Source organism: Mesocricetus auratus, unplaced genomic scaffold (assembly GCF_017639785.1).
Source record: "Mesocricetus auratus isolate SY011 unplaced genomic scaffold, BCM_Maur_2.0 Super-Scaffold_100009, whole genome shotgun sequence".
In the NCBI taxonomy this organism is placed as follows: domain Eukaryota; kingdom Metazoa; phylum Chordata; class Mammalia; order Rodentia; family Cricetidae; genus Mesocricetus; species Mesocricetus auratus.
The window spans coordinates 59,428,198-59,454,596 of NW_024429193.1; the positions used below are offsets into that span (position 1 = coordinate 59,428,198).

Consider the following 26,399-nt stretch of genomic DNA (forward strand, 5'->3'; position numbering starts at 1 on the left):
GGGTCCTGTCCTTTTCAACCCTCTCCGTTCTTGTGTCAAAGCTAATAACTACATGGTAGATTGTTAACAAAATAAATAAAACTAACTTGACTTTTAATCACCTTTGTTTATTCTTTTGACCTATCAATCAAGTATAAAGACTGCCTCCACTTCTAATTATTCTTCTTTTGGAGTTGTGGTCCGGGAAAGGAAGGGAGTGTGGTATGCCAGTAAATGTTTAATAGCATTCTCCAAGGTAAAGAAGCCCTAGCTTGTGTGTGTTCCTTACTTTACTTGTGTAAATTCATCCACTAGTATCAATTTTAACTGCCGGTATGATATTACTGGCAGAGTAATGAGATGTGACCTTTCCTTACCATACACTGTATATGCATTGTTCTGTAGACAGAAAGAACCTCAGTGCTATAGTTTGAATGTCCTCAACAGCCCGTGTGATAGGAGGTTTGCTCCTCAAGGTGATGGTCCCTCAACAGCCCATGTGATAGGTTTAGTCCTCAAGGTGATGGTCCCTCAACAGCCCGTGTGATAGGAGGTTTGGTCCTCAAGGTGATGGTCCCTCAACAGCCCATGTGGGACCTCAAGGTGATGGTCCCAAGCAGCTGGTGGAACATTTAAGAGGTGGAACCTAGTTGGAGGTCCTTAGGTCATCGGTGGCATGAAGTCATTCTCACATGACCCCACGGTAGTTCTTATCTGACCCCTTCATAGTTCTAAGATGACCTCCTGACAGTTCTTCAAAAGAGAGTGATTACAAAAGGAGCAACACTAGCCCCTCCCAGAAATCTCTATTTCCTGGCTTGAGATATGACTGCTTACTCCAACATATGATTTTGCCATTTTCCATCTGCCACAAGAACCCTCACCGGATTTGAGCTGCTGCAAGTGCTATGCCACCAACCTCCCAAACTGTGAGCTAAATAGCACCATTTCCCTTTACTCATAGGCTGGGTCCAGTGTTTTGTCAAAGTGACGTGCAGCTGACTCATGGACTAAAACGAATAGTTAGGAAGCTTTGAGTATATGTTACCTTCATGCCATTTTTAGGTTTATGCAGTCTAGTTGCTAATAGTGAATGAACTGAAAAGCTGGCTTACAGAATCCTGAAAATTCAGCAAACGACTTTCTCAGCAGCTCCAGGAGACTCCTAGGTGAAATGAGGGAGAATGTGATTCCACCAGAGCAGAACGATTCTCCCAGTCAGCTGAGATTTGCTCAGTACACTTCCTCTCCTACTCTAGCAGACCTCAGGAAAAAACAAAAGGTGCATCTGTTTAGTCTATGGGGAAAAGCAAAAAGACAACGTGTGTTTTCTTTCTTGCCCTTGAGAATTTAAAGAAGAAATGAAATTATTCATTGAGTATGAAAATAAACTGATAACCGGGTTAAATTAGTCAAAGGCTTCTGTCTCCTCTCTTGTCAAAACTCTTCAGTAATTCTTCATTCCCTACCATGATTGACAAAGCCCTTTGTAGCTTGTGCCCACTCACTCAGAGAATAGGTCTCTTTTCACCCACTGATACTCTTTTCTGTTGTAACAGCCCAATTTACCCACAGGAAACGCTCTTCTGCAGTTGAATATAGACTCGGCAAATCCTCCCCACTTTACTGTATGTGTATGGTGTCTGCCTGCCCGTATGTCTGTGCACACAGTGCCTGAGGAGGGCAGAAGAGGGCATCAGATCCCCTGAGATTATGGGCCACTGTGTGGGTGCTGAGAATCGAACCCAGGTCCTCTGGAAGAGCAGCCAGTGCTGCTAAGAGTTGAGCCATCTCTCCAGCCCCTTTTGATGGATTCTTAGCTGATTTCCTGGGTGGAGTTGGCTTTGGGGATCCTCTGGGTTAATTAGTCACAGTCCCTAGAACATCTCTCATGTGTGGAATAACAGAAGCTGAAAACTGGTTGGAATTCATTTATGATAGCACAAGTCCTTGAACATCCAGACTTTCAGGAAGTACCTGGTACTTATTTTTTCAGACTATGGATCTTAGCCCTCTTCAATTTGCTAAGTTGCCCCAGAGTGTTCTCTCTCTCTGTCTCTGTCTCTCTCTGTCTCTGTCTCTCTGTTCCTCTCTCTCTCTCCCTCCCTCCCTTCCTCTCTCATTTAACATAGCCCAGATCACTTACATTGCTTGTCTACAGCAATCCTACATGGATGCACCCCCTGGAAACCTCATCCTCCACCTCTCTGTATGCATTTGCCTTAGACTAAAGGAACCAACATCTAGCATCCAGTAGAGATAGTTCTAGCCCCCAGAAACCAATAGATGCTGCATTGTTTCAGAGCTGTGTCTTTGTTTATGAAATCCCACAAATTCTAAGAAAAGGTTAGTTGCTACTTCCTTTGAGAACCTTGATACCCATGAAGCCTTCTGTTGTTCTTACTTATCAAATTGTTCATTGGAGCTGGAGAGATGGCTCAGTGGGTAAAGGCACTTGCCACCAAGCATAAGGACCTGATTTGGAATCCCAGGACCTACATAGTGGAAGGACAAGTTGTCCTCTGACTTCTACAAATATGCCATGGTGTGTGTACCTATATATGTACACACACACACACACACACACACACACACACACACACACACACACACGGGGGAAGGGGAGAACACTAAATAAATACATGTAAATTTTTAATGTTTTAATTTACTAGGGCAGAGATTTTATCCTACTTATCACTGCACATTGAATACTTGGGACACAGTCACATTTGATGAATAAATAAATGAATTACTGAGACCACCCAGGACAGGAATGCTATAAATGGCCAAGCTCTACACAGCAACAAAGCAGGCTGGCACTAACTAAGGTTATATCTGAGAAAGTGGTTCCCTAACGGTCCCAGGTTTCCAGGCTTGAAAGCAAACAGGTTTCCTTTGTCATAAATAAAGGAAAAGAGGTATGCATATAAATTCCTGGATATTGAAGATGGAAACCATCATGTTAAAGATGCTTTCACATATGTTATTCTTTTGCTTCTCTCCTGAGAGGCTAACCATGTGTGCCTTTTTGTTTTCCCCTAAGGTTTGCTAGAGTAGGAGAGGAAACATACTGAGCAAATCTCAGCTGACTGGGAGACTCTTTCTGCTCTGGCAGAATCATGCTCTCCCTCATTTCTCCTAGGAGTCTCCTGGAGCTGCTGAGCAAGTTGTTGGCTGAATTTTTGATAATTACAAAATATCTAAATACATTTAAGCATATGGTGAATTAAATGTAATTGTTGTGAGTAGAGTTACAAGCTATCACTTGAAACGTATATTATATATTAATAATTCTTAAATATTAGTTATTCCTAATATTATACATTACATGAGATATAATAATTCTTATATGTATTAATGATTCTTTAGACTACATATTGTATAATATGTAATATTATACTAATAATTCTTAGTATTTTTTTAGAGGTTTGAAATCCTAGATTACATGAATGTAAACTTAGGAACTGTAAATGGAGCTAACTCTGGACGTCATCTTAGGAAGATGTCATCTTTGGACAACGGGAGATCAAAGGGTTCTCCGTGCCTACCAACCCCCATTATCTGAACTTCTGAGCATTGCCTGAATGAAAAACTAAACCTTTCTTGTATAAATCCACTGAGATGTCAAGATTGACGCTATAGTAGCTATCACAATCTGTTTCCAGAAACTGATACATCGAGGTTAAGTAAAAAATTCAAAATCCATAGTGTTTGCTTTAGTAAAGTGAGTAGTAAAGAAACAGAAACCAAGGCTACATAATAGACCCTCAGATAATTCCACACAAATATACAGCAAAAATATTATTTTTGATGACTTATATATTAGTTATATATTACTGTGTAATAATCACTCCAAAACATAGTGGCTTCAGACAAGAACATATTATCTCTCAGCGTCCCTGTGGGTCAGGCCTGGAGCAGCCTGGAGATGTCTTGTGAGACTACAATCCAGTGTTGGTCACGCTGCCGTTGTAAAAGACTTGACTGCTATGGTGGAATCCACTCACTCAAGCGACCACCTGAGAAGCAAGTTGACGCTACCAAATCGGTGCCCCCTCTTCAGGCCTCTCCATGAGGCTGCTTAGACCTGGTGGCTGACCACCCTGGAGCAAGTGACCCAAAAGATCAGGGAGATCTTCAATGTCTTCGGCGACCTAACCTTGGAAGTCATATACCATCTCCTCCAACATATTTTAGTGGTCATTTCCCTCAGATGACTCCGAATATCAGGGGGAGAATAAACTATAAATAACAAGATTAAGTTACCAGGAAAAGCCAGGCGTTGATGGTGCACGCCTTTAATCCCAGCACTTGGAAGGCAGAGGCAGGCGATCTCTGTGAGTTCGGGGCCAGCCTGGTCTACAAGAGCTAGTTCCAGGACAGCCTCCAAAGCCACAGAGAAACCCTGTCTCGAAAAACCAAAAAAAAAAAAAAAAAAAAGTAAGTTACCAGGAAAAGAGGAAATATCTGATGACATTATATTTTTTCATAATCATATTAAATTTTAAGAAATAATGGGATGTCTATAGGACACTGAAAATGAAAATAGAACCCAGGAACTCCAAACAGATAAAATTTCACTCAGGAGTCAGTGCAACTGAAAGGTACTCTGGCCAGTGAGATGGCTCAGTAGCTAAAGGCATTTGCCACCAAATTTGATTGCCTAAATTCAATCCCCAGACCCACATGGCAGAAGGAGACAACTGACTCCTTCAAGTTGTTCTCTGACCTCCACGGGCACACTATGGATATTAGCACATGCATGTGCATATACAAAATGAATGAACAAATGAATTTAAAAATAAGTAAGGAAACAAAGGACACTCTAAATTGCACAAAAACATAACTGCAAAACATCTTCAAAGAAAAAATATTTTGTTATTCACTCAGGTCAAAGAAAAAGGAAATGTTAAAAGTCACAAAGGCAAAGTGTACAAGAAGCAAAAGATAATTACTAAATATATTTAAGTGTATGGTGAATTAAATATAATTGTGAATACAGTTACAAGCTACAACTTATATACTAATAATTCTTAATATGCCTCTTTACATATTTGAAGTCATAGATTATATGAACATAAACTGAGGAGCTGTGATGGAAGGATTAAGGGAAAAAGACCAACATGAGAAAGTAGAAGTACCTGATTTCTTGATTCTGTTAGCATACAGAAAACATGGGTTATATGTGTTACTCTAAAGCAATCTCTGTCTTCTAAAGTTTTAGGGGTTAAAAAAAACAAGAAACAAAGTCTGTACAACAAATAAAGATACAAAACAAAGAGACCAGGATCATCAAAACAAAAACAAGTGTTAATTTTCATTGATGTAAAATATAACAGCCACAAAGACATAGTATAAATCATTTATGCTGGGAAAAAAACCTAAGGCATCAAATTAGGAAGCAAGCCATCAGAAATATGGGCAGAAATACAGTATCTCTGAGAGACTTGACCATGCCCTCTTGGTCTTAGGCAATTGGTAGAAGACACAACTCTAAAAGCAATTGCTAGGGTAGATGGCAGCCTTCTCACCCACAACTCATCAGCCACCAACTAGTCTGTTGCAGAAGTCTACAGCTCTCTAGCTGCCACAGGAGCTCAGTATGTGTTCAGGGATTTGGGGACACATACAGCGAAAGTCCCTTGCCTAAAGAAAGTTGAAAGTTTAGATAAATTATTACTTGATGGGGGAAGTCCTTCTGTATATATGTTTCTCTCATTGGTTGATGAATAAAACACTGTTGGCCAATAAGGCAGGAAGATAGGCAGAACTTGGAGACGAGGAGAATTCTGGGAAAGGTAGGCAGAAACAGACACCATGTGAGACTGGGAAGAAAGGATGCACCAGGCATTCTCTGGTAAGATAAGACCATGTGGAACTACATAGATTAATAGAAATGGGTTAATAATTGAGAGTTAGCCCAATAAGAAGCCCAAGCCACTGGCCAACAATTTTATAATTAATATAACATCTTTGTGTTCATTTGGGGCTGAAGCAGCAGCGAGACTAGGCTGGCAGGAAAGAATCTCCATAACAATTACTTGTGGTTCATAGTCTTTGCCATGTAGCAGATGGACAGGAGGCTCAATAAATACAGTGCTTGCCTTGCTGAGGAGCACCTGTAATTCCAATGCTAAGGAGGGGGAGACAGGAGGATACATATATATGAATATTTTCTCCTCCCCACAGACATAATTAAATCACATCATGACCAAGTATTGGAATGTTATTGAGTTAATGAAAATGAAAAGGCTTTAGCATGAGAAAATGTTCATGATATGTTTCTAATTGAAAACTATATGACACATTATTTTAATTGCCTTTTTTCAAGATAATATGACAAAATGCCATAGATTGGGTGGTTTAAACATCACATACTTATCGGCCACAGTTCTGGAAGGCTGCAAGTCCACGTTGAGGTCCTAACACTGTCACTTCCTCCTGCTCTACAGTCGGCTGCCTTTTGCTGTATTTTCACATGACAGGTGGGAAGGAGAGAGGGGTAAGTAAAGGAGAGGGGGGGAGGAAACATGCACCTTCCTGTCTGTGCACCTCCTTGTAGTGGCACTGATCATGAGATCATGAGAGTGTCACCCGTCATGACTTAATTACCCCATAAGGTCTGCTTCCAAATACCATCTGTGAGAATTTGAGGGAGAAAACATTTGATCCGCTGCACTGGCTGTGGACTATTTTGTGGGAAATGAAAAAGTGTATGGGATGGTTATATACCAGGATAACAAGTAACAGCTATCTCAGACTTTGAAATAACCCCAGCGTTACACTCCTTTCTGATTGCCTTGCCAAAGTCACAGTGTTAAGTCACAAGCCATGATAAAGGTAGGTACTTACCTAAAACAAGTGAATGCCTTGCTGGCATCCATCTGGAAAGTCATTAGTCTTGGAGCAGGAAATACTAGCAGTAGAGAGAACTTTCTGTCCCACCCAGGCACAGAGGACAGGTGACCAGATTTTCAGAACAGTCCCTATTGTTTCTTTTATTTATCAATTTCAACTTATGTATTCAATTTTAAATTTCATCTCCGTGTGTGCTTCTTTTTGTTCACAAATTATAGATCAAATTAATTAGGCATGGTGTTTATGTAAGTAAATTTTCCCATATTCTGCACGATCCCATAGCTTTGAATGACAATTAAGTGCCACATTGTAGGCAGCTGCCTGCTTCCTGATACGTGGGACCAGGAACACAACGTTCTTTGGTTTAAGACACTCTCATGGTAAGGCAGCCTCCACAGCTCCCTAGCACTTTAAAACAGGGATTGGACTGTGTGCTGCTTAGTTTTATGTCAAAGTGACACGAGTGAAAGTTATCAGAGAGGAGGGAACCTCCATTGAGAAAATATCTCCATAAGATTGTGTTGTAGACAAGCCTGTAGAACATTTTCTTAATTAGTGATTGATTGTAGAGAGCCCAGACCATGGTGGGCGTGGCCCAGACCATGGTGGGTGGGGCCACACCTGGGCTGGTACTCCCCCCTCACCCCCCCTTCACCCTCATCCCCCCGACAGAGTTTCTCCATGTAACAGCCTTAGCTCTGTAGACCAGGCTGGCCTCGAACTCACAGAGATCCTCCTGCCTCTGCCTCCGGGAGTGCTGGGATTAAGAGTGTGTGTCACCACCGCCCTCTGGGCTATGAGAAAGCAGGGTGAGAAAGCCAGTAAGCAGTACCCCTCCACGGCCTGTGCACTAGCTCTGACCATTGCTTTTGGCCATGCTATTCCATCACATCAATTGTAACCCTAACTAGGGCAGGCTGCTTCGTAGGACAGACTTCAGATCAGAGAAAGGCATCTCTATGTGCAGCAACCTGCGGGAGTGTTCTCATTTATTCATATTGTAGTAACCTGAGCCCTCCGAGTCTATATACTAGCTTTCCACACACACACACACACACACACACACACACACACACACACACACACACACACACACACACACACACCTTCCGGGTCTTGACTGCAGCCACTCCTACCCAGCGTTATTTGGAGCCGGAGTAGGAGACCACAGTGATGATAAAGACTAGCCAGGGTTCTAGTGGGAAAAGAATAAGCCCCACTGCAGTACAGGGAATGAGGATCCTTCATTAAATGAGGATGGGGGAGGGGGACAATGCGATTCACTTTGTATTTGAGCCACAGCCACACAGTCCGTGGTGAAAGGGGAAACTACTTTTTAACAATAACCCACCTTCAGACTCCTAAATAACTATTCTTTATTTTTAGTTAAAATCTGCCTTCATAAAACTTCCAGGCTTTTCCCCTACAAACATCCCTTGCGGCTATACCAGCGTAACCCATTCATTCTTTCTCACGTTCCTGAGCCTCCAATACTTCCGGTCCTTTCAAAGCATCATCTTTGATCGTGTTCCAATAATTTGCCCCCAACCCCCGCGCGCGCCAGTTGTGGGATTCACACAAGCTAGTACTCCTCGACCGAAAGCGCTGAACTATCACTGGGGTCTCGTTAGAGTCCGGAGAGCGCGCGCACACTCACTACAGGCGGTGTACTCTTGTCATATCAGACTTAGTTATGCTTGAGAAAAACCTTACCTGCCTGCCTGCCATCCCTTCACCTGTAGATGTGGCATTGTTTTTAGACCAAGCAAAAGCTGTAACATTTACAATACATGGATTGCTTTGAAGCCTAACTCATTACTCTCACTTTTTATTTTTTGCATGGCCGGGGGTGTGACTCACTGTCTCGCGCAACTCTCAGTCCAGAAATTGCTAACTTCGTGTTTGTAGCTATGGTCAGTATATGTAATGGCAGTACACGCCGCTTGCAGGGCCTCCGCTCCTTCTGCCTACTGAAAGGAATCTCACTTGGCTCTGGGACTTAAAGCCCAGCCCGCAGCTCTCAGCCCGCGGAACAGAGCCCGGCCTCCAGCCCTGCCCACCCTCACCCGCCATACAAACAGGACATGCGATCGCTGATTGGCTGGTTGGGGCGCATTTTGATGGCGTAAGCACGCGACGGGCCAGCCCGGATGGCTGGGGGCGAAGGCCGCCTACTAGAGCAGGTGGACTGTCTCAACCAGCAGCTTCCTCCCCTGAGGTGTAGACGGCTGGGCATGGGCCTCCCGAGGCTTCGCCATGAGCTTCCTGATCGACTCCAGCATCATGATCACCTCCCAGGTGAGCCTCCGCCGGCCCTAGTGCGCTCGGAGAACCCGGATTTGCTCAGCGGTTCCCTAGAGCCAGTGGTTAGAGCGGACTTGTGGCCCTGTCACTCACCGGGCGTGCATCCTCCAGACGTGCGGGTCCGCTCTGGGCAGGGCTCAGCTGGCCCCAGCGTGGGGGGCGGTGCGGTGCCACGAGTGGGGGCAGTTCCTGCAGCGTCCCGAGGCTTCCCGGCTGCGCCGCGGACTGTGGAGCTTCTAGCCAGAGAAGTGTGGCTCCCGGAGGGAGGCCCACGGCCGCGTGACAACTGAGTGCTGTGACCCGTGTGGGCTTAGCCGAATCCGGGTGCCGGTGCGCTTGCCTCTGCGACTTCCAAGTCTGACGTTCGTTTCCTTTGTGCAGTGGCGCCTCATCCTTTGTCCCCTACTGCTCTTCACTCTTTGCTAACCGCGATCAGAACCTCGTCTCTTCTCAGTTGGCCACCTCCGCTCTTTTGTACAGTCGACATCCACTATTATACAAAACTGAGGGAGTGTAAGCCCCTGACAAGTCCTGCTCTCCAGTAGCTTCGTCTAGTGAGCCTCCTGCTTTCTCTATCGTTCGTGCTCCTCAGGGGCTCCCCCCACCCCGCTAATGTCTATCACGGTGTTGACATCACGTACTTACGTATGTGCATAGCTGTGTACTCACCTCCAAGTGCAAGCGCTCACTAAATAATGGTTAACTAGCAGCAGCTGCAGAAAGCTTCTTCCGATTATTGCTCTTACCCCTTCATCTTTCCCGTAATAGATTTCCGCTTCGTTGCACCCAAATGGCAGGAGAAAGAAACAGATCCCTTCAGGAACCTAAGTGAGGTGCACTCTTGGGTTTATTTAGGCCCTACAAACATTTAGGGTTAGTACTGCTGCGAGCTAAGGCTTCCCTCGGCGAAGCCTTGCCTCTTGAGAACTTCGGTAACAACGATGAAACTATGAAACAAGAAAAGGCCACTCTGTTTCACCACTCTAATACAACAGCTACTTTTCCTTTTTCAAAAGTAATACCTTTCGAGCACATTTGATTGTTTCTGTTGCCAGCATAGTTTTCAAGTGTGTAAATACACAAAATTCTGGACACAGTCTTTCTGTTTAAAACATCCCCACACCTCCTGTTGTCCTTGATAACAACAAGGAGTGGCTTTCAGCTTTAGTACCGAGTCAAGAAAAATAATAGTAGTTAAGTTTTAAGTGGCATTTTTATGGACAAATATAAATGTCAAAGGACTGAACTTGTAGCTCAGTGGTGTAGCACTTGACTAGAATGTGCAAAAACCCCATGCCCTTTCCCAGCACCTTAAGAATACAAAAACAGCCAGGTGGTGGTGGCGCATGCCTTTAATCCCAGCACTTGGGAGGCAGAGGCAGGTGGATCTCTCTGTGAGTTCGAGACCAGCCTGGTCTACAAGAGCTAGTTCCAGGACAGCCTAAGCCTCAGAAAAATCCTGTCTCAACCCCCCCCAAAAAGAAAGAAAATTTAAGTAGAAAAAATGCCATTTACTTTTACCTGTGAGATTAACATGATTATAATTCAAAAGTTAACCCAAGAACATGGCTTTCTAATCTTTTATGCCTTTAATTAATAGCCTATAATGTTTGCAGATGTATCCACATGAAATGTTAAGCTAAACTTATCAAACTGCTGAGATCTAAAACTCAAGCAGTCCTTTATATTGAATGCCCCTTGCCCATGTTTATGTGGCTACTTTATCATCGAGGTATTAATGAAAATAAAAATGTCACCTCAGGCCAGGCTGTGGTGGTGCAAGACTTTAATCCCAGCACTCTGGAGGCTGAGGCAGACGGATCTCTGTGAGTTTGCGGCCAGCTTGGTCTACAGAGCGAATTCCAGGACAGACTCCAAAGGTTCAGAGAAACCCTGTCTTCAAAAAAACAAAATAAAAAAAGTCACCTCAGGGAGGCTTTACTTGCCCCTTAGCAACAGCCAAAGTGGCCTTTTATCCCAGCCACTTTCTTCCTCATTCCTGTTTTCTTTTCTTCTTCATGAAATCCAAGATAGTATCTTTCTGACTCTGTCTTGTATTCCTGGGCCTCTGACCTAGTTGCTGGCATAGAGCAGAGACCTAGTAAGTCTTGTTTTAATAGAAAGGGCCTCCCTAGGACAATGTGATTAACTGGAAAGCAACATGTACACCACTTTCCCCATGTTGTATGAACTGAAGGGTTTATTTGAAATGAAATCAGAGGCTTCATATCAAAACCTGTCACCTCAGGCCCTGGGATGGCTAAGCAGGTGAAGGCACTCCAGTCCAAGTGGGCAACCTGAGTTAGATTCTTGGTGATCACAATGGCAGGAGAGAACCAAGTCCCGAAGTTGTCCTCTGGCTTCTACCTGTACACTGTGCGTGCACTAACATGATCGTGCATGTGCACACACATGTAGTAAACAAAATGAAGTTCTGTAAAACTTAATCCTTAGGCATTTTTGTTCACCATGCCGCAGAATAAAGCACGAAGTCCACAGTATGTCTTACACAGCCTCTTATCTTAGGACGCTGACTTTAGCTCTTTAGCCTGGCCTCTCAGTCACCACGTCCTCATTTCATGTTAATACTCTATAGACTTTTAACTTCTTTTAGTTTCTGAATCCGGCTGTGCCATTGTGCCTCCAGATTTCCAGAGTCTCTTTTCTCTTTCTGGGATCCTCACCCTCATCTCTTCCCCTCTTTCTCCTGGCCAACTGCTCTTCAGATTTCCAGAGTCTCTTTTCTCTTTCTGGGATCCTCTCCCTCATCTCTTCCCCTCTTTCTCCTGGCCAACTGCTCTTCAGCCTTCAGATCTCAGCTTGGATATCCAAGAATTTCTCCCAGACCAGGTGTTTCATAACACCCTCCACTCACTCCCTATGGGCTGCCATACTGTCTTATAATTACTTGTTATCTCCTTCGTAGGTTATAACCCTTTTAAGAGCAGCAGTTTTGCTTTCTCAGTCACTAGTCTATCTCTGGCACCTGGCACATTATTAACTGCTAATAAATATTAGCTAATGAATAGAAGCATGACCAAATATCCAAGAAAGGTGTCTTTTCCAGATCATTCTTGATAACTCTTCTGCCAATCGTTGTCTTTTATTTAATCTATCCTACTTTCCAAACTGGAAGTCACTTCATAAAAGTGACTGTCATCTAACTTGTGTTGAGCCATCAGTTCAGCTGTTCAGACTTATCAGTTCAGCGTACTCTCGTAAGTCCCCGCAGTACACTGTATGCCAAGGTCAAGGGTCTGCTTTGCACAATTCTAATACTATTCATTTTGTTTTGTTTTGTTTTTAATAAGCCATGCAAGTTCCAGTTTATTTGAGAAAAAAAATTGAAGTTACTTTCCCCCTCTATAACCTTGCCAGAATTCATAATTATCCTGGATATAATAAATCCTCTAATTCCTTTTTTTCTTTTTTCTTTTTTTAAGACCCTGCAATTACTCATTTACAAGTCCTTTCAGGCTTTGTCATGAAGTACATGATAACACATTAAAGCTCCCCCCCCCTGTGTGTGTGTGTGTGTGTGTGTGTGTAGTTACCTCAGGAATGAAGCTTTCAGATCAGATCCAGCTCAAATTATCTGAGTCCTGTGTCCAAAGTGCATGGTTCTTCAGCAGTGGGGATTTATCTCCAACCTCCAAGTGGGGTTACCAAGGGCAACAACAATAGCCTGAATTTTGGGGGAGTCCTTTGGACTTTCCTGACCAACAGCTGGAAACGAGATTTCTTACACCTAGTACTAGGTTTCTATTAGGTGGTCTATGGCTCTTGAGGGGAACAGTGTCAGCCCAAGTGGCATAACTTCATTTTGTGTGCATTGGTGTTTTGCCTGCATGCATGTCTATGTAAGGGTGTCAGATCTCCTGGACTGGAGTTACAAACAGTTGTGAGCTGCCCCTTGGGTGCTGGGAATTGAACTTCTGTGAAGGAAGTCAGTGCTCTTAACTGCTGAGCCATGGATGGATGGATGGATGGAGAGAGAGAGAGAGAGATACTTATATGTGTTATATGTAATATTAGGTAATTATAAAATAATGTTTCTTTAAGGCTTTCTTGAACATCCTTCCTGTTATTTATCTCTCCTCCCTCTTTCTCCTGTGTTGACCACTTCCCAATTAAAGTCTTTTTTTTCTATTTTCCCTTTTATATTATTCATATCTTGCTATCCTTCTTTCTCGTACCTTTTTACTTTCCTGGTTTCTATGGTTCCTCCAGGTTATATTATCACATCTGAAGATTTGGAGCTAGGAACCTAACGATGAGCAAGAACATGTTTTGTTTTTCTTTGTCTGGTTTACCTCATTCAATATAGTATTATCTGGTTTCATCCATTTGCCTGCAAATTTCATGAGTTCACTTTTCTTTAGAGCTGAATAATATTCCGTTGTCTATATGAACCACATTTTCATTTTCCGTCCATCTGTTAAAGGACAATTATGTTGTTTCATTTCCTAGCTGTTGTGACTAGAGCAGCGGTGGCTGTGGCTGAGAAGGTATCTGTGGGGTGGGACGCTGAGTCTTTAGACCTATGCCAAGGAGTGGTGTAGCTGGATCATGTGGTAGATTTATGCTTGGTCTGTTGAGAATTTTGCATGTTGATTTCCATAATGTCTGCACCAATTTGCCATCTCACCAACAGTGAAAGAGGGTTCCTCTTTTTCTGTATCATCCTTCAGCATTTGTTGTTTGTGATGTTAGCCATGCTGACTAAGAAAAGATGAAATTTCAAAGTTGTCTTGATTTGCATTTCCATAATTGCTAAGAATGATGAACATTTTTGAGATATTTGTTAGCTGGTTTTGTTTCTGGTATTAATCCTTTGTCAGATATATAACTGACAAAGATTCTCGCCCACTGTGGGCCTTCTCTGCCTGGTTCCATGGTTTGCAGAAACTTTTTACTTGTGTGAAGCCCCATTGTTCAGTTGTCTTCCTCAATCTCTGAGCAAAGGAGTCCTATCCAGAAAGTCCTTTCCTACACCTTTATCTTATAGGACACACCTATATTTTCTTCTAGTGGTTTCCATGTTTCAGGTTTTACATTGAGGTCTTTTATCCATGTGTACTTAGTTTTTGTGCAAGGTGATGGACATGGGTCTAATTTTACTCTTCTATATGTGGACATCCAGTTTTCCCAGTACCATTTGTTAAAGATGCTATTGTTTCTCCAGTGTATGTTTTTGGTACCTTTGTCATATATCATATGGCTGTATTTATATGTTTGGGTCTTTAATTTTGTTCCATTGGCCTGCATGTCTGCTTCAGTGCCAGTAATATTACTGTTTTTATTACTATACCTCTGTAATACATCTTGAAGCAATGTATTAAACAATGTATTAAAACAAGAAAGCATTGTTCTTCTTGCTCAGGATTGCTTTGACTATCCTAGGTATTTTGTGGTTTCAAATAAATTTTAGGATAGTGTTTTAGTATTTCTGTGAGAATTTTGGGGAGGGGAGTGATTACATTGAATCTGTTAGTCGCTTTTGGCATAATGGTCATTTTCACAATTTTAATTCTACCAATCCATGATCATGGACTGTCTTCCATTTTCTAGTGTCTTTCTTGAGAGAATTAAAGCTTTTGTTGTAGAGGTCTTTCACTTCCTTAGTTTATTCCTGGGTACCTTATTTTCTTACTCAATGTTTGTTATTCATATAGAAAATTTATTGATTTGTACACAATTATTTTGTATCCTGCCCCTTGGCTGAAATTGTTAATCATCTCTAGAGTTCTCTGGTAGACTTTGTGAGATCTCTTAAATATAATATCCTCTGCAGCTAGAAATTGTTTAGCTTCTTTTCTTATTTATATCCCTTTAATTTCCTTTTTCTGATTAATTGCTCTAACTAATGGTTTGAGAGCTATATTGAACAAGAATGGGGATGGTGGGCAGTCCTATCTCATACCTGGTTTAAATGTCATTGCTCAGGTTTTTCTCCATTTAGAGTGAGGTTAATGTGGGTTGTCATATATAGCACTCATTATGTTGAGTTATGTTCTCTCCAGTCCTACTCTCTCTATGATTTTATCATGAAGGTATATTGGATTTTTGCTAAAGCCTTTTTCTGCATCTACTGAAGTGATTGTGTGATTTTTGTCCTTATGTTCACTTGTGCAATTTATTGCACATGTTGACTTGTGTACTTAAGCCATCCCTGCATCTCTGAGATAAAGCTAAATGACTCTTGCATGTTGAGGAACTGAGGTGGTGATGGGATTAGAATCCAGACTATATTGTGGGTAAGTTTTCAGTTAAATCATCCAATACTTTTGAAGAAAGTTTCTGTTGAATATTCCCATCTTTAGTATTCCAATCTCATTTAGCTCTTGAAACCCATCTTCATCTTCAAAATACAGACTCAGAATTTGGGTCCCTGCTGTGAGGTTGCCTGGGGTTTGAATGCTTTTATTATCTTGTGTCTTTTGCAAGCCCTTTCTAAGAGGAAGTTCTGTGCCCTTGGCATCCAGATCCAGCCTGCGAACCACTTCCTTGTGCAGTTTGCCTCCCCCTCTTGAACGTGCCTGGTTCACTGGACCAGTTCATACTACCTGCCAGACAGTTCATTTCCCATGGTTCACGGCCCCAGAATCAGGATTTCACAGAGACCATCCTGGGGCTGGTTATTATGTCTGGGGCTCAGCAGCCACTGTCACTGTTAATACTGGCTTCCCTAGTCCCTGCTCACTTGTAGACTGGTTTCACAGTGAGTTCTCCTGCTTTGGACTTCAGAGCACTGTGGCAGCACTCTAAGAGAGACTTCTTTATGGCATCTAATGAGAAGTCAGTTTGTTGTGACACATCTGCCAGAAGCCCATTTTTTTCCTTTTCTATATAATAATTTTTTCATACAATATGTTTTGATGGTATTCTTCCCCTCCCCCAACTCTTCCAGATCTTTCTTACCTCCCTACTCACCAAAAAGTATGCATGTTCTCTCAAAACAAGAAGGTCAGTAAGACAAAAAAAATAACAAAACGAAGCATGCCATCTGTTTTGTGTTGGCCAACTATTCCTGAGCACGGCTCCGGGGTGTGCTTGATACACCCATGGCCTCCACTGGAGCAAGCTTATTTTCTCCTTTCTAGCAGGTGTCAATTGCAGATACCTCCTTGGTTGGTATCAGGACTGTATGTCCACGCCCCCTTCTCAGCGCTAGGACTTTGTCTGGTTTGAGCTGTGCCAGCCTTGTGTGTGAGTCACAGTCCCTCTGTATTCATTTTACCTGGCTAACCAGGGCCTGCTGCATTGTTTCCTTCTGAGTAGCAGCATTCTTCTCCTGTGGTCTTTTGGTTTTCATATGTTATTTTAAGAATGGTGGGCCAGGCGGTGATGGCACAGGTCTTTAATTCCAGCACTTAAAAGACAGAGGCAGGCAGATCTGTGTGAGTTCAAGGCCAGTCAGGTCTACAGAGTGAGTTTCAGGACAGTCAGGGTTACATAATGAAACCCTGTCCTGGGGGTGTGGTGCTGGGTGTGAGTAACGGGACAAACCAACAAACAAAACACCTAAAACTATGGTTTAGGTACTACTGGCCCTCTGTGACTGTCCCTGCTTTGATGACAGAGCAATGAAGACCTGCCCTGAATGCTTGGTGCATTCTATAGCTGCAGCTTTTCTAGCATTTGTAACCCTGGAAGGTTGTTGGAGTAAGGTGTAGGAAAAGAATAATGGAAACGCATAACTTGGGTGCAGGGTGCTAGCATCAGGTAACCAGGAGGCTGAACAGATCTAATGGGGAAGGCCAGGTATGGTCCAGTAGGGCTTAGACTGGGCTGTTGTTAGCAATTGTCATTGGTATCTGAAGGAAACTGCAGTTGGCTGGGGTTTCCTGAACATGCAGGTAACAGGTAATCAGGCTACTGGGAATTGGAATTGATTCTGTATAGAAACACTTCACGATAATTTGGGAGAGCCGTAAGAAGCATAATGCACCGGCATTCTTTTTTCTGGGGAATAAACAGCTTTGCTTCTGTAAAGCTTGACATTCTTCTTGGTTAGTAAATGGCCCATGGCACCAGACTGACACTGAGTAAGCCCTTGTTTGTTTACTGACTTCTCTAGTTTATAAACTGGTTTATAGCATTATGGGAAAAAAATCCATGTATTTCCTTTTTTGTCTACCTTAAAACTCATTCTATACAATGAATAATTTAAGCATTCTAAGAGCATCCGAGTGTTTTTTCCAATGTTATAAGTGGATCTCATTTTTAATCTCTAAACATAACTGTCTAGTAAGCAGACATTTTATTTTAAAATAATTTCTATGAGGCATTTGTCGAAAGAAAATGTATTTTGACATTTTGTCTTTCTTCTCCCCTAGATACTGTTTTTTGGATTTGGGTGGCTTTTCTTCATGCGCCAGTTGTTTAAGGACTATGAGGTAAGAAGAAACCATTTTATAGCCGGGAGGTGGTGGCTCACGCCTTTAATCCCAGCACTCTCGAGGCTGAGGCAGGCGGATCTCTGTGAGTTCGAGACCAGCCTGGTCTACAAGAGCTAGTTCCAGGACAGCCTCCAAAGCCACAGAGAAATCCTGTCTTGAAAAACCAAAAAGAAAAGAAAAAGAAGAAGACGAAGAAGAAACCATTTTATGCTTTAGGTTATTTAGAATGGAACTAGAAAAATGGTAACAATTAAAAAAAGATTACAGGGCAGTGGTAGTGCACGCCTTTAATCCCAGCACTTGGGAGGTAGAGGCAGGTGCATCTCTGAGTTTGAGGCTAGCCAAGACAACACAGAGAAACCCTGTCTTTAAAACAAAGCAAAAAAGATTGTGTTCACTTCCTCAAATAGAAAACCTGTGCCAATCAAGAATGTGCAGTTATGAAACTACATGTTATCTAATCTATCTACGTACTAACTTATCACAGATTTTTTTTTTTGAGACAGAATCTTGCTACATAACTCGGCTGCCCTAGGATTCCCTATATAGCTCAGGCTGACCAGTAACTCATAGCAATCCTCCTGCTTCAAAATCCCAAGTAGTAGGATTACAGGCTTGTACCACCAGGCCCTACTGGTTTAGGTGATTTAAAAGAAAAAAATAAACAACAAAGCACAAGGAAGGTCATTCCTGAGTCATGTTGGAGCCATATACACCAAAAGCAGATGCATATTTTCAGGAGGATATTTAATTTCTAATGCCTGGAAAGTTCCTTTTTAGTCTACAATTGCCAGCCCTCAGGTTTAAATTAAATTCCAAAGCTACTCTGGTTCTTATTTTAAGCCTTGGATTCAAAAAAGGACAGTATCATGCTGGCCATTTTCTAATATAATTTTCACTGCTTAGTTATCTGAATACTTTGGGACCATTTCTAAGATGTTCAATAATATTAAGCCTCCTCGGGAGTTTTGGAAACTGTCTGGAAGAGCCCAGATTCTAAAGAATCTGTATCTTATAAGGCCTCTTAGGAAAGTTCCAGAGCTGCTGTGAGCTCTGCAGCATCTAAGAACTCCTTTTACCATTAGATGTGCATGCAGTCTTTTCCTTTTTGTCACTGACATCAAGAATCTGACTACTGCTGTGGCTCAGTCATTTCATCCTCTTGTGCATTAAATTCCCCACCACAAGGAGATTCTAGTAGGAAGCAGCCATGGTTCAAAGTGCTGCCCACTTGGATCATTTAACCCAGGTTTCTGCTTGAAAGACCTGCGAATTCTCCACAGGTGTGCAGACTTGTGATTGGAAAGTTATCAGTTCAGATTTCAGACAAGGAAATGACTGTCTTCCTCATCTGGCCTTTAACAGGTGCGCCAGTATGTTGTGCAAGTCATCTTTTCCGTGACTTTTGCATTTTCGTGCACCATGTTTGAGCTTATCATCTTTGAAATCTTGGGAGTTCTGAACAGCAGGTAAGTGCCAATCCTACATCCTTTCCCCGGAAGTATGTTGCCTTTTATTTACAGTAGATTGGTCACTTGGATCTCATGGTGGAAAATATCTACCATGTAGCTGTAGGTTAGTCTCAGGAGCTGCAGTGATCACTGTAGCATGAGTTCTAATTGTTCTTAATAATAAAAATCCAGAGTCAGGTATTAGCGTGGGGAGACACACACACACACACACACACACACACACACACACACACACCTGAAAGATCAGAGAAGTAAAGCAGCAGCCACTAGCTCTTACCTCACCTCGGACCAAAGGGGTGATCCCGTCCTCAGACTGCATCTCTAGACTGTATCTGTCTCCAAACATCAGACTGCACTGAGCTCCTGTCTCCTCCCACCTTATATTCCTCTCTAGTGCTGGGATTAAAGGCATTGGATCCCAAATGCTAAGATCACCTTGTGTGAGCTCTTTTTCTCTTTTAGACTGGATCAGTTTAGTGTAGCTCAGGATGGCCTTGAATTAACAGATCTGTTTGCCTCTGTCTCCTGAGTGCTGGGATTAAAGCTTCGTATCACTGCCTGACCTCTATGGCTAACTAGTGTGGCTAGCTTTGCACTCTGATTTTCAGGCAAGCTTTATTTGTTAGATCATAAACAAAGTATCACCACAGATCACCAAAAGTATGGCCACCTAGTAACAGATTCGGCAAAGAAGTCTCCAGTGAGCCGGGCGGTGGTGGCGCACGTCTTTAATCCCAGCACTGGGGAGGCAGAGGCAGGCAGATGTCTGTGAGTTCGAGGCTGGGCTGGAACGATAGCCTCCAAAACAATACAGAGAAACCCTGTCTCGAAAAACCAAAAAAAAAAAAAAAAAAAAAAAAAAAGAAGAAGAAGTCTCCAGTGCCCTGATCCTTAGCCCACTGAGCGGGAGGCTACAAGAAGAAGTCTCCAGTGCCCACTGAGTGGGAGGCTACAAGAACCTTGGTCCCAGGTCTCACTCCTAGCAGCTCTGTCTCCAGACTCTAACTAGACGCTAGTCGTACCTCCCAACTTGACGGATACTTGAAAAGATCAAAATTCCTCACTATTTAAGGACTTCAAGGAAGACTGTTCTCCAGTTCTTCTTCTGTCTTAACCACTTGGTTAACTTTACATATGGTCAGGTGAACTTTATGATAAAGTAACTCGTGGTAGAGCCCTGACTCCCTACTTCCAGACTTGCTCTTTAATAGCCCAGACCTTGTCCGGATGAGCTATGGAGAATGGACAAGTAGTATTTATGCTATTTGCTAAATTGCAATGTCACAACATGGATGTTTTACTACTCTCTGAGTAGAATTTAGCAAACTTTTCTACGAAGGACCAGGTAGTAAATATTCCAGACTTTGTAAGCCGTAGGGTGTCTCCCATAACATTCAATCTGCCATTGTAAAGCAGAAGCAGCCATAGGCGGTACATAAACAGATACAGTCCTGCCACAACAGAACATCTTTGTGAGCATTGCTAGGTGCAGGGTCCTGGTTTGTGGACTGTAGAGTGAACAGTAGTAGTGGAAAGACATTCCTGCTGTCTGTAGTGCACTGTGTCCTAAACTTGTAACTCATAATTAATCCTGCACGCTTAGAAAGTCTTACTTTGTGCACATTTCCCACATTTCTTAGTTCAGAGTGCAGGAATGAGCCCTGCTGAAGTCTGTTTCTGCTTTGAGTTTATTTTTCAGAGTGGGTTTGTTTAGGCTGAAACATGTCTGTACATATACCTGTTTCTTCACACCAGCATTTGGCCCAGCTGGGACAGTCTATCTTGCATTCAATGGATTCAGAATAGCTTTCAGAAGAGAATTTTGCCTCTGAATATCTCATAGTCTTTGACTTACCTCTAAGTAGAGGGTGTATGGCATCCTATTCAAATGCAGGTATTGTTTGGTTCCTTTTTTTTTTCCAAGAGAACAACATTTTATTTTCTTCTCAAAAGACCAGCTAAAACATGTGATTGGCTTTTCTTATGCGTGTTAAGTGTATCATGTGTATGCCTGGTACCCAAATTAGCCAGAAGGGAGCATCAGATCCTCTGGCGCTAGAGTTACAGATATGGTGAGCCCACCCGGTGGGTGCTAGAAACTGCATTCAGGTCCTCTGCAAGAGCAGTAAGCACTCTTCACCACTGAGCCGCTCTCCTGCCCTGTGATTGACTGTAAAGGGAAGCCTTCCTGCCAGCCTGGTTCCAGAGCTGCATCAGTCCCAAATAAACACACAGGAGGCTATATTAATTATGAAGCTGTTGGCCTTGCTTGTTTCTTACTGGCTAGCTCTGACTTAAGTAATTACCCCATAATTGTTAATCTAAGTATGTCTCTTACCGGAGAAGTTTCCGGGCTTCCTACCCCATGGCGTTACATCTTGACTCCCTGTGTTTCTCCTTCCCAAAGTTCTCCTGGACTCCTAGTCCCACCTATCTTGGTTCCCTATTGGCCAACAGTGCTTTATTGACATATGCACAGGACTTCCCCAACAATTGACTTTTAATTGGCAGTACAAGTAACACTTGGATTTCAAATCTCCTGCCTCCTACCATGTTCCTGAAGCCACCTGAAGTACCATGTAGATTGCCTACAGGACATGTAGTTCCTTTGCCTCTCTAGGTATTCTATCTAACTGGGTTGCTTCAGAGAGCAAAGAGCTGTCAGTACAGACAAATACATCTACACTCAGTGACTTTACTCCTGTAGGCTCACAGGTTCTTTGATCCTATAATAAGGGAAAACAGTAAGGACAGCCCTCCATAATCCATAGAAGTTTCTTTGGGAAGGGTAGCATTCAGGGCATTGTTAAATTAAATCCTATGAAATCTTTGAGGAAATCTCATTATCTGGGCAATAAATCAGTAGTAATTGTGACTAGTTCGTTTTATTACTATTGATGGGGGAAGTCCTTCTGTGTATATGTAAATAAAGCACTGTTGGGCAATAGGGAAGCAAGATAGGTGGGACTAGGAGTCCAAGAGGATTCTGGGAAAAGTAGTGAAGAGAGTCGTAGCCATATGATCCCTGGAGGAAAGAACACAAGTCTGGCATTCTCAGAAAGATAAGTCCTTATAAAAACATATATTAGTAATTATGGGTTAATAATTAAATCAGAGTTAGCCAATTAGAAACCATAGCAAACGGCCAACAGTTTCATAATTAATACAGTGTCTCGTGTGTTATTTGGGGGCTGAGACAATGGCTGGACCCAGGCCGCTGGCAGGAAGAGTACATGTTACACACTATGATTTATCTGTCTGATAAAATCATCTATTTCACATAAACTAATATTAGACAAGTTAAAGCTAAATTTGTGTCCAACCCATAGCAAGTTTGCAGAACTTATTTCATAGCAGCATCGGGACTAGTCCAGTTTACCTGCCTTTTGCCATCGCCACTCTCTTCTCCCTACTCCCTAGTTTATTTACTTGTCCTGTATTTTCCACTTCTTAGAAGTCACCCAACCACTTACCCATTTTTGTGCAACAAGGCCTGAGTTTAAACTCAATAATTTGAAAGGACGCTATTGAAAATGAATAGCCATCCTGCTGGGCGTTGGTGGCGCACGCCTTTAATCCCAGCACTCGGGAGGTAGAGGCAGGAGGATCTCTGTGAGTTCGAGACCACCCTGGTCTACAGAGCGAGTTCCAGGACAGCCTCCAAAACAACACAGAGAAACGCTGTCTTAAAAAAAAAAAAAAAAAAAGAATATGAATAGCCATCCCAAGAACAGGAGAAAATGATTTCAAACCACCGATTAATAAGGAATTTCTTTCTGGGATATATAAAGAGCTCTTATAATTCAGTAGTAAAAGTAGCACAGTTAAAAAGTGTACAATAGTCAGAAAATATAGTTCCATTGTAGAGTAGTCACCTAGTATGCATGAGGCCCCTAAGTTCAATCCCCAGTACCACAAAAGGGAAAGTGGAGAACAGAGTATAAAAAGCAGACAAGAGGTCTGAATAGGCATTTGTCTAAAGATGATAACCAGGTGGCCAATAAGCACCTTAAAAGATGGTCAGTATCATCAAACACCAAAGAAATACCAGTCAAAACCACAGTGCCGCCGGGCGGTGGTGGCACACGCCTTTAATCCCAGCATTCGGGAGGCAGAGGCAGGCAGAACTCTGTGAGTTCGAGGCCAGGCTGGACCGACAGCCTCCAAAACAATACAGAAAAACCCTGTCTCCTAAAAACCAAAAAAAAAAATTTAAAAAAAAGAAAAATTTAAAAAAAAATCCACAGTGCCAGAGTACTTCCACCAAGATAGTTGAAGACATACAGCAGCAAGTGGTATTATAGCCAAAGAAACCTGGACCCTTCATGTACTGCTGGGGACCATGTGCAATGATACAGTGGTCATGCCTCCAAGGATTAAATACAGATTGTGGCCCTGCATTGCATTCCATCCCTGTGTGAAGAGAAATAAAAGCATGGCCATGTTACACCTGACATAAAAGTTCATAGCATCACTATAATAAAGTTAAAACGCCCAAGTATATATTGGCTGTTGAATTGATAAATAATGGGGCAAATTTTACTCAACCATTAAAAATATGAACTATTAATGGATGCTATAATGTGGATGAACCTTGCAAAACCCCATGCTAAATGAAAACAGCTAATCACAAAAACAGACCACATATGATAGGGTTAAATAAAATAGTTAAAGTCATGGCTACAAAGATCTGTGAATATACTAAAGATCATTGGAGTATACACTTCAAGTGGGTAAATTATTTCTTTAAAAAGCTGTTGTAAAAAAAACAAAAGTACTACATTTTAAATTTATTTTCTTTTTACTTACTTGTTTTGAGAGAGGGTCTCACTATATATCCCTGGCTAGCTTGGGACTTATTATATAGACTAAGATGACCTCAAACTCATAAAGATCTACCTGCCTCTGCCTCTGCCTCTTGAGTACTGGGATTAAAGATGTATGCCACTATGCCCTGCATAAAAACTTTAATAGATAAAATATATTTTATAAATATTAATGAAAGTTGTACATGTCAATGTTTAGATCACACTATAAACGAATTTCTGAGTCTTTATTGCTCAGAATTGCTGTTAACATTTATTTTCCTTTCATTCTTTTTATTTAAATTTGTATTACATTTATTTATGGGAGGCACATACAGATCCCTGCGTATGTGTGGGAATTAAAGGACAACTTCCAGGAGTTAATATTCTTCCAGGATGTGGCCCCAGGAGTCTAACTCATGTCATCAGGCTTGCCAGCAAGTACCTTACCCACTGAGCCATCCCACCAGCCCTGTTTTGGTTTGGTTTTAAGACGGGTGTCATGTAGCCTGGGATAGCCCTCACATTTAGGCTGGCCTTCTGATGGTGTTGCCTCTATTCCAAGTCCTGAAACTATAGATGCGTAGGATTAAGCTTTCCTTTCATTCTATTTGTACCAGGCTTTTTCTTTTGGGCCACCAACCAGCTCCCAAATCGTGACTCAGAGACTTATTAGTTGTGAATGCTTGGCCTAGCTTAGATGCATCTCTGGCTAGATCTTTTAATTTGAATTAACCTGTTTGTGTTTGTGTTTGTTTTTTAATCTACCTTTTGCCTCCAGGCTTTTTACTTTTCTTTCCTTCTGTATGTCTTACTTTCACTGCGTCTTTTGTCTGGCTGGCTGGTGGTTGCCTGGTTTCTTGCCCCAAGCATGTCTCTCTCCCCTCCCCCCATTCTCTCTGTCCTCCTCCTATTCTCTCTGCTGGACAACCCCACCTACCCTTCCTCCTGCCTAGCTATTGGCCATTCAGTTTAAACATCTTTACATAATTAAACAAATGCAGCATAAACAAAAGTAGCACATTTACACAGAATAATTCACAGCATAAACAAATGTAACACATCTTTACATAGTCAAAAATATTTCACATCTATTATTGTTATTTTTATTGTAATTATCATTATTGTTACATTTAGAATGTGTGTTTTGTCCATATTGCCTAGGAGTGTGGCAGAAGCATTAACATTCTTTTTAGAATGGAAATCTCAGGTCATGTACTATTCATAAATTTATATAGTTTTTGTTTCATTGGTTTTGCTTTTTGTTTCACAAGACAAGGTTTCGGTAATGTCACCTAAGCTGGCCTTGAATTCACAGTCCTAGCTCCTCTTCCCAAATGCTCAGATTATAAGCATAAGCCACCAAAGGGGAGAGAGACAGACAGAGAGAGGAAGAGAGAGGAGAGCAGAGAGAGTTTTAAGACAGGGTATCTCTGTAGCCCAGGCTGTCCTGGAGCTCACTATGTGAGACCAGGCTGGCCTCAGACTCACAAAGATTCTCCTGAATCTGCCTCCCAAGAGCTGGAAGTACAGGTGCCCAGCTAACAGCCTAGTGGCCGAGTAGACAGGACCTATTCAGCTTGGTGTCCAAGAGCAGGGTCCTTTGGAGTACTAGCAGAGTGAGACTTGCCTGCCCTCCCGCCAAATGTCTTTGCTGTTGATTTCAGCTCCCGGTATTTTCACTGGAAAATGAACCTGTGTGTAATTCTGCTCATCCTGGTCTTCATGGTACCTTTCTACATTGGTTATTTTATCGTGAGTAACATCCAACTGTGTGAGTATTTTCCCTTCTTACATCAGTGTGTAGATTGGGATGCATGCTACTGGGAGTGGATTACAGACAGCTTAATTTTTGTGTTTTTATACTGGTGTCTGGGGACATGACCGCATCTTAAAGCAGACATAAAATGAATTCTGTCTGAAATAGTGGATCGTGTCTCCTGCCACAGCTGTATTTCTGCTTCTGCTATAATGTCTCCATGAACTCCGTCCATGTTATAATTTTAGGAACATTTTTCTAATGATGGGAGGGAGTTACAGGAGGAAAAAAATATGATCAAAAATATGAACATTTTCAAAGAATAAGGAAAACAATATTTTTAAAAACTGAGTAAGAGAAATTCTTAACTAAAATATAAAATGTTCTAATTACACACAAAAAAGATTTTCTAAGAGTCGTTTTGCAAATCTTCTTGTGGTAAGAATGCTTTTGCAAAGAATTGTGTAGTTCCATCATTTGCATATTAATTGCATAACTCATATTTGCAATAAGCTGTTTAGTAGCTGCCCTTCCTAACAGTCCTGTGTCCCATCTCAGTGCACAAGCAGCGCCTGCTCTTTTCCTGTCTCCTATGGCTGACCTTTATGTACTTCTTCTGGAAACTGGGGGATCCATTTCCCATCCTCAGCCCAAAGCATGGTGAGTAGAGCCAGAGGGAGAAGAGGGGTTGTTTCGTTTTCTGATTTAAAAACCAGCGGTTTAAACTTTGAATGTGGGAAATACAGCAAGTTATTTCTCTCGAAAGATCTGACTTCAAAATAAAATTTTTCCTTCTTTCTAAGGGCATCAAATGCTATTT

The 26,399-nt window shown here is 42.1% G+C and overlaps 1 protein-coding gene across 5 annotated transcripts in view; it reads left to right on the forward strand.

Annotated features, from left to right (window-relative positions):
* The first annotated feature begins 8,965 nt into the window (after positions 1–8,965).
* LOC101838438 (Golgi pH regulator) overlaps positions 8,966–26,399 on the forward strand; it is a 44,401-nt gene continuing 26,967 nt past the window's right edge. For 4 of the 5 annotated variants that reach the window (XM_040752182.1, XM_040752184.1, XM_040752181.1 and 1 more), the window contains exons 1-5: positions 8,966–9,135; positions 17,481–17,540; positions 18,909–19,012; positions 25,488–25,594; positions 26,138–26,239. In XM_040752182.1, the coding sequence (XP_040608116.1) occupies positions 9,094–9,135; positions 17,481–17,540; positions 18,909–19,012; positions 25,488–25,594; positions 26,138–26,239 (415 nt within the window). In that variant the 5' untranslated portion in view covers positions 8,966–9,093. Of the gene's footprint in view, positions 9,136–17,480; positions 17,541–18,908; positions 19,013–25,487; positions 25,595–26,137; positions 26,240–26,399 lie in introns of those variants that run through there. The other variant, XM_040752185.1, reaches the window with a different exon arrangement.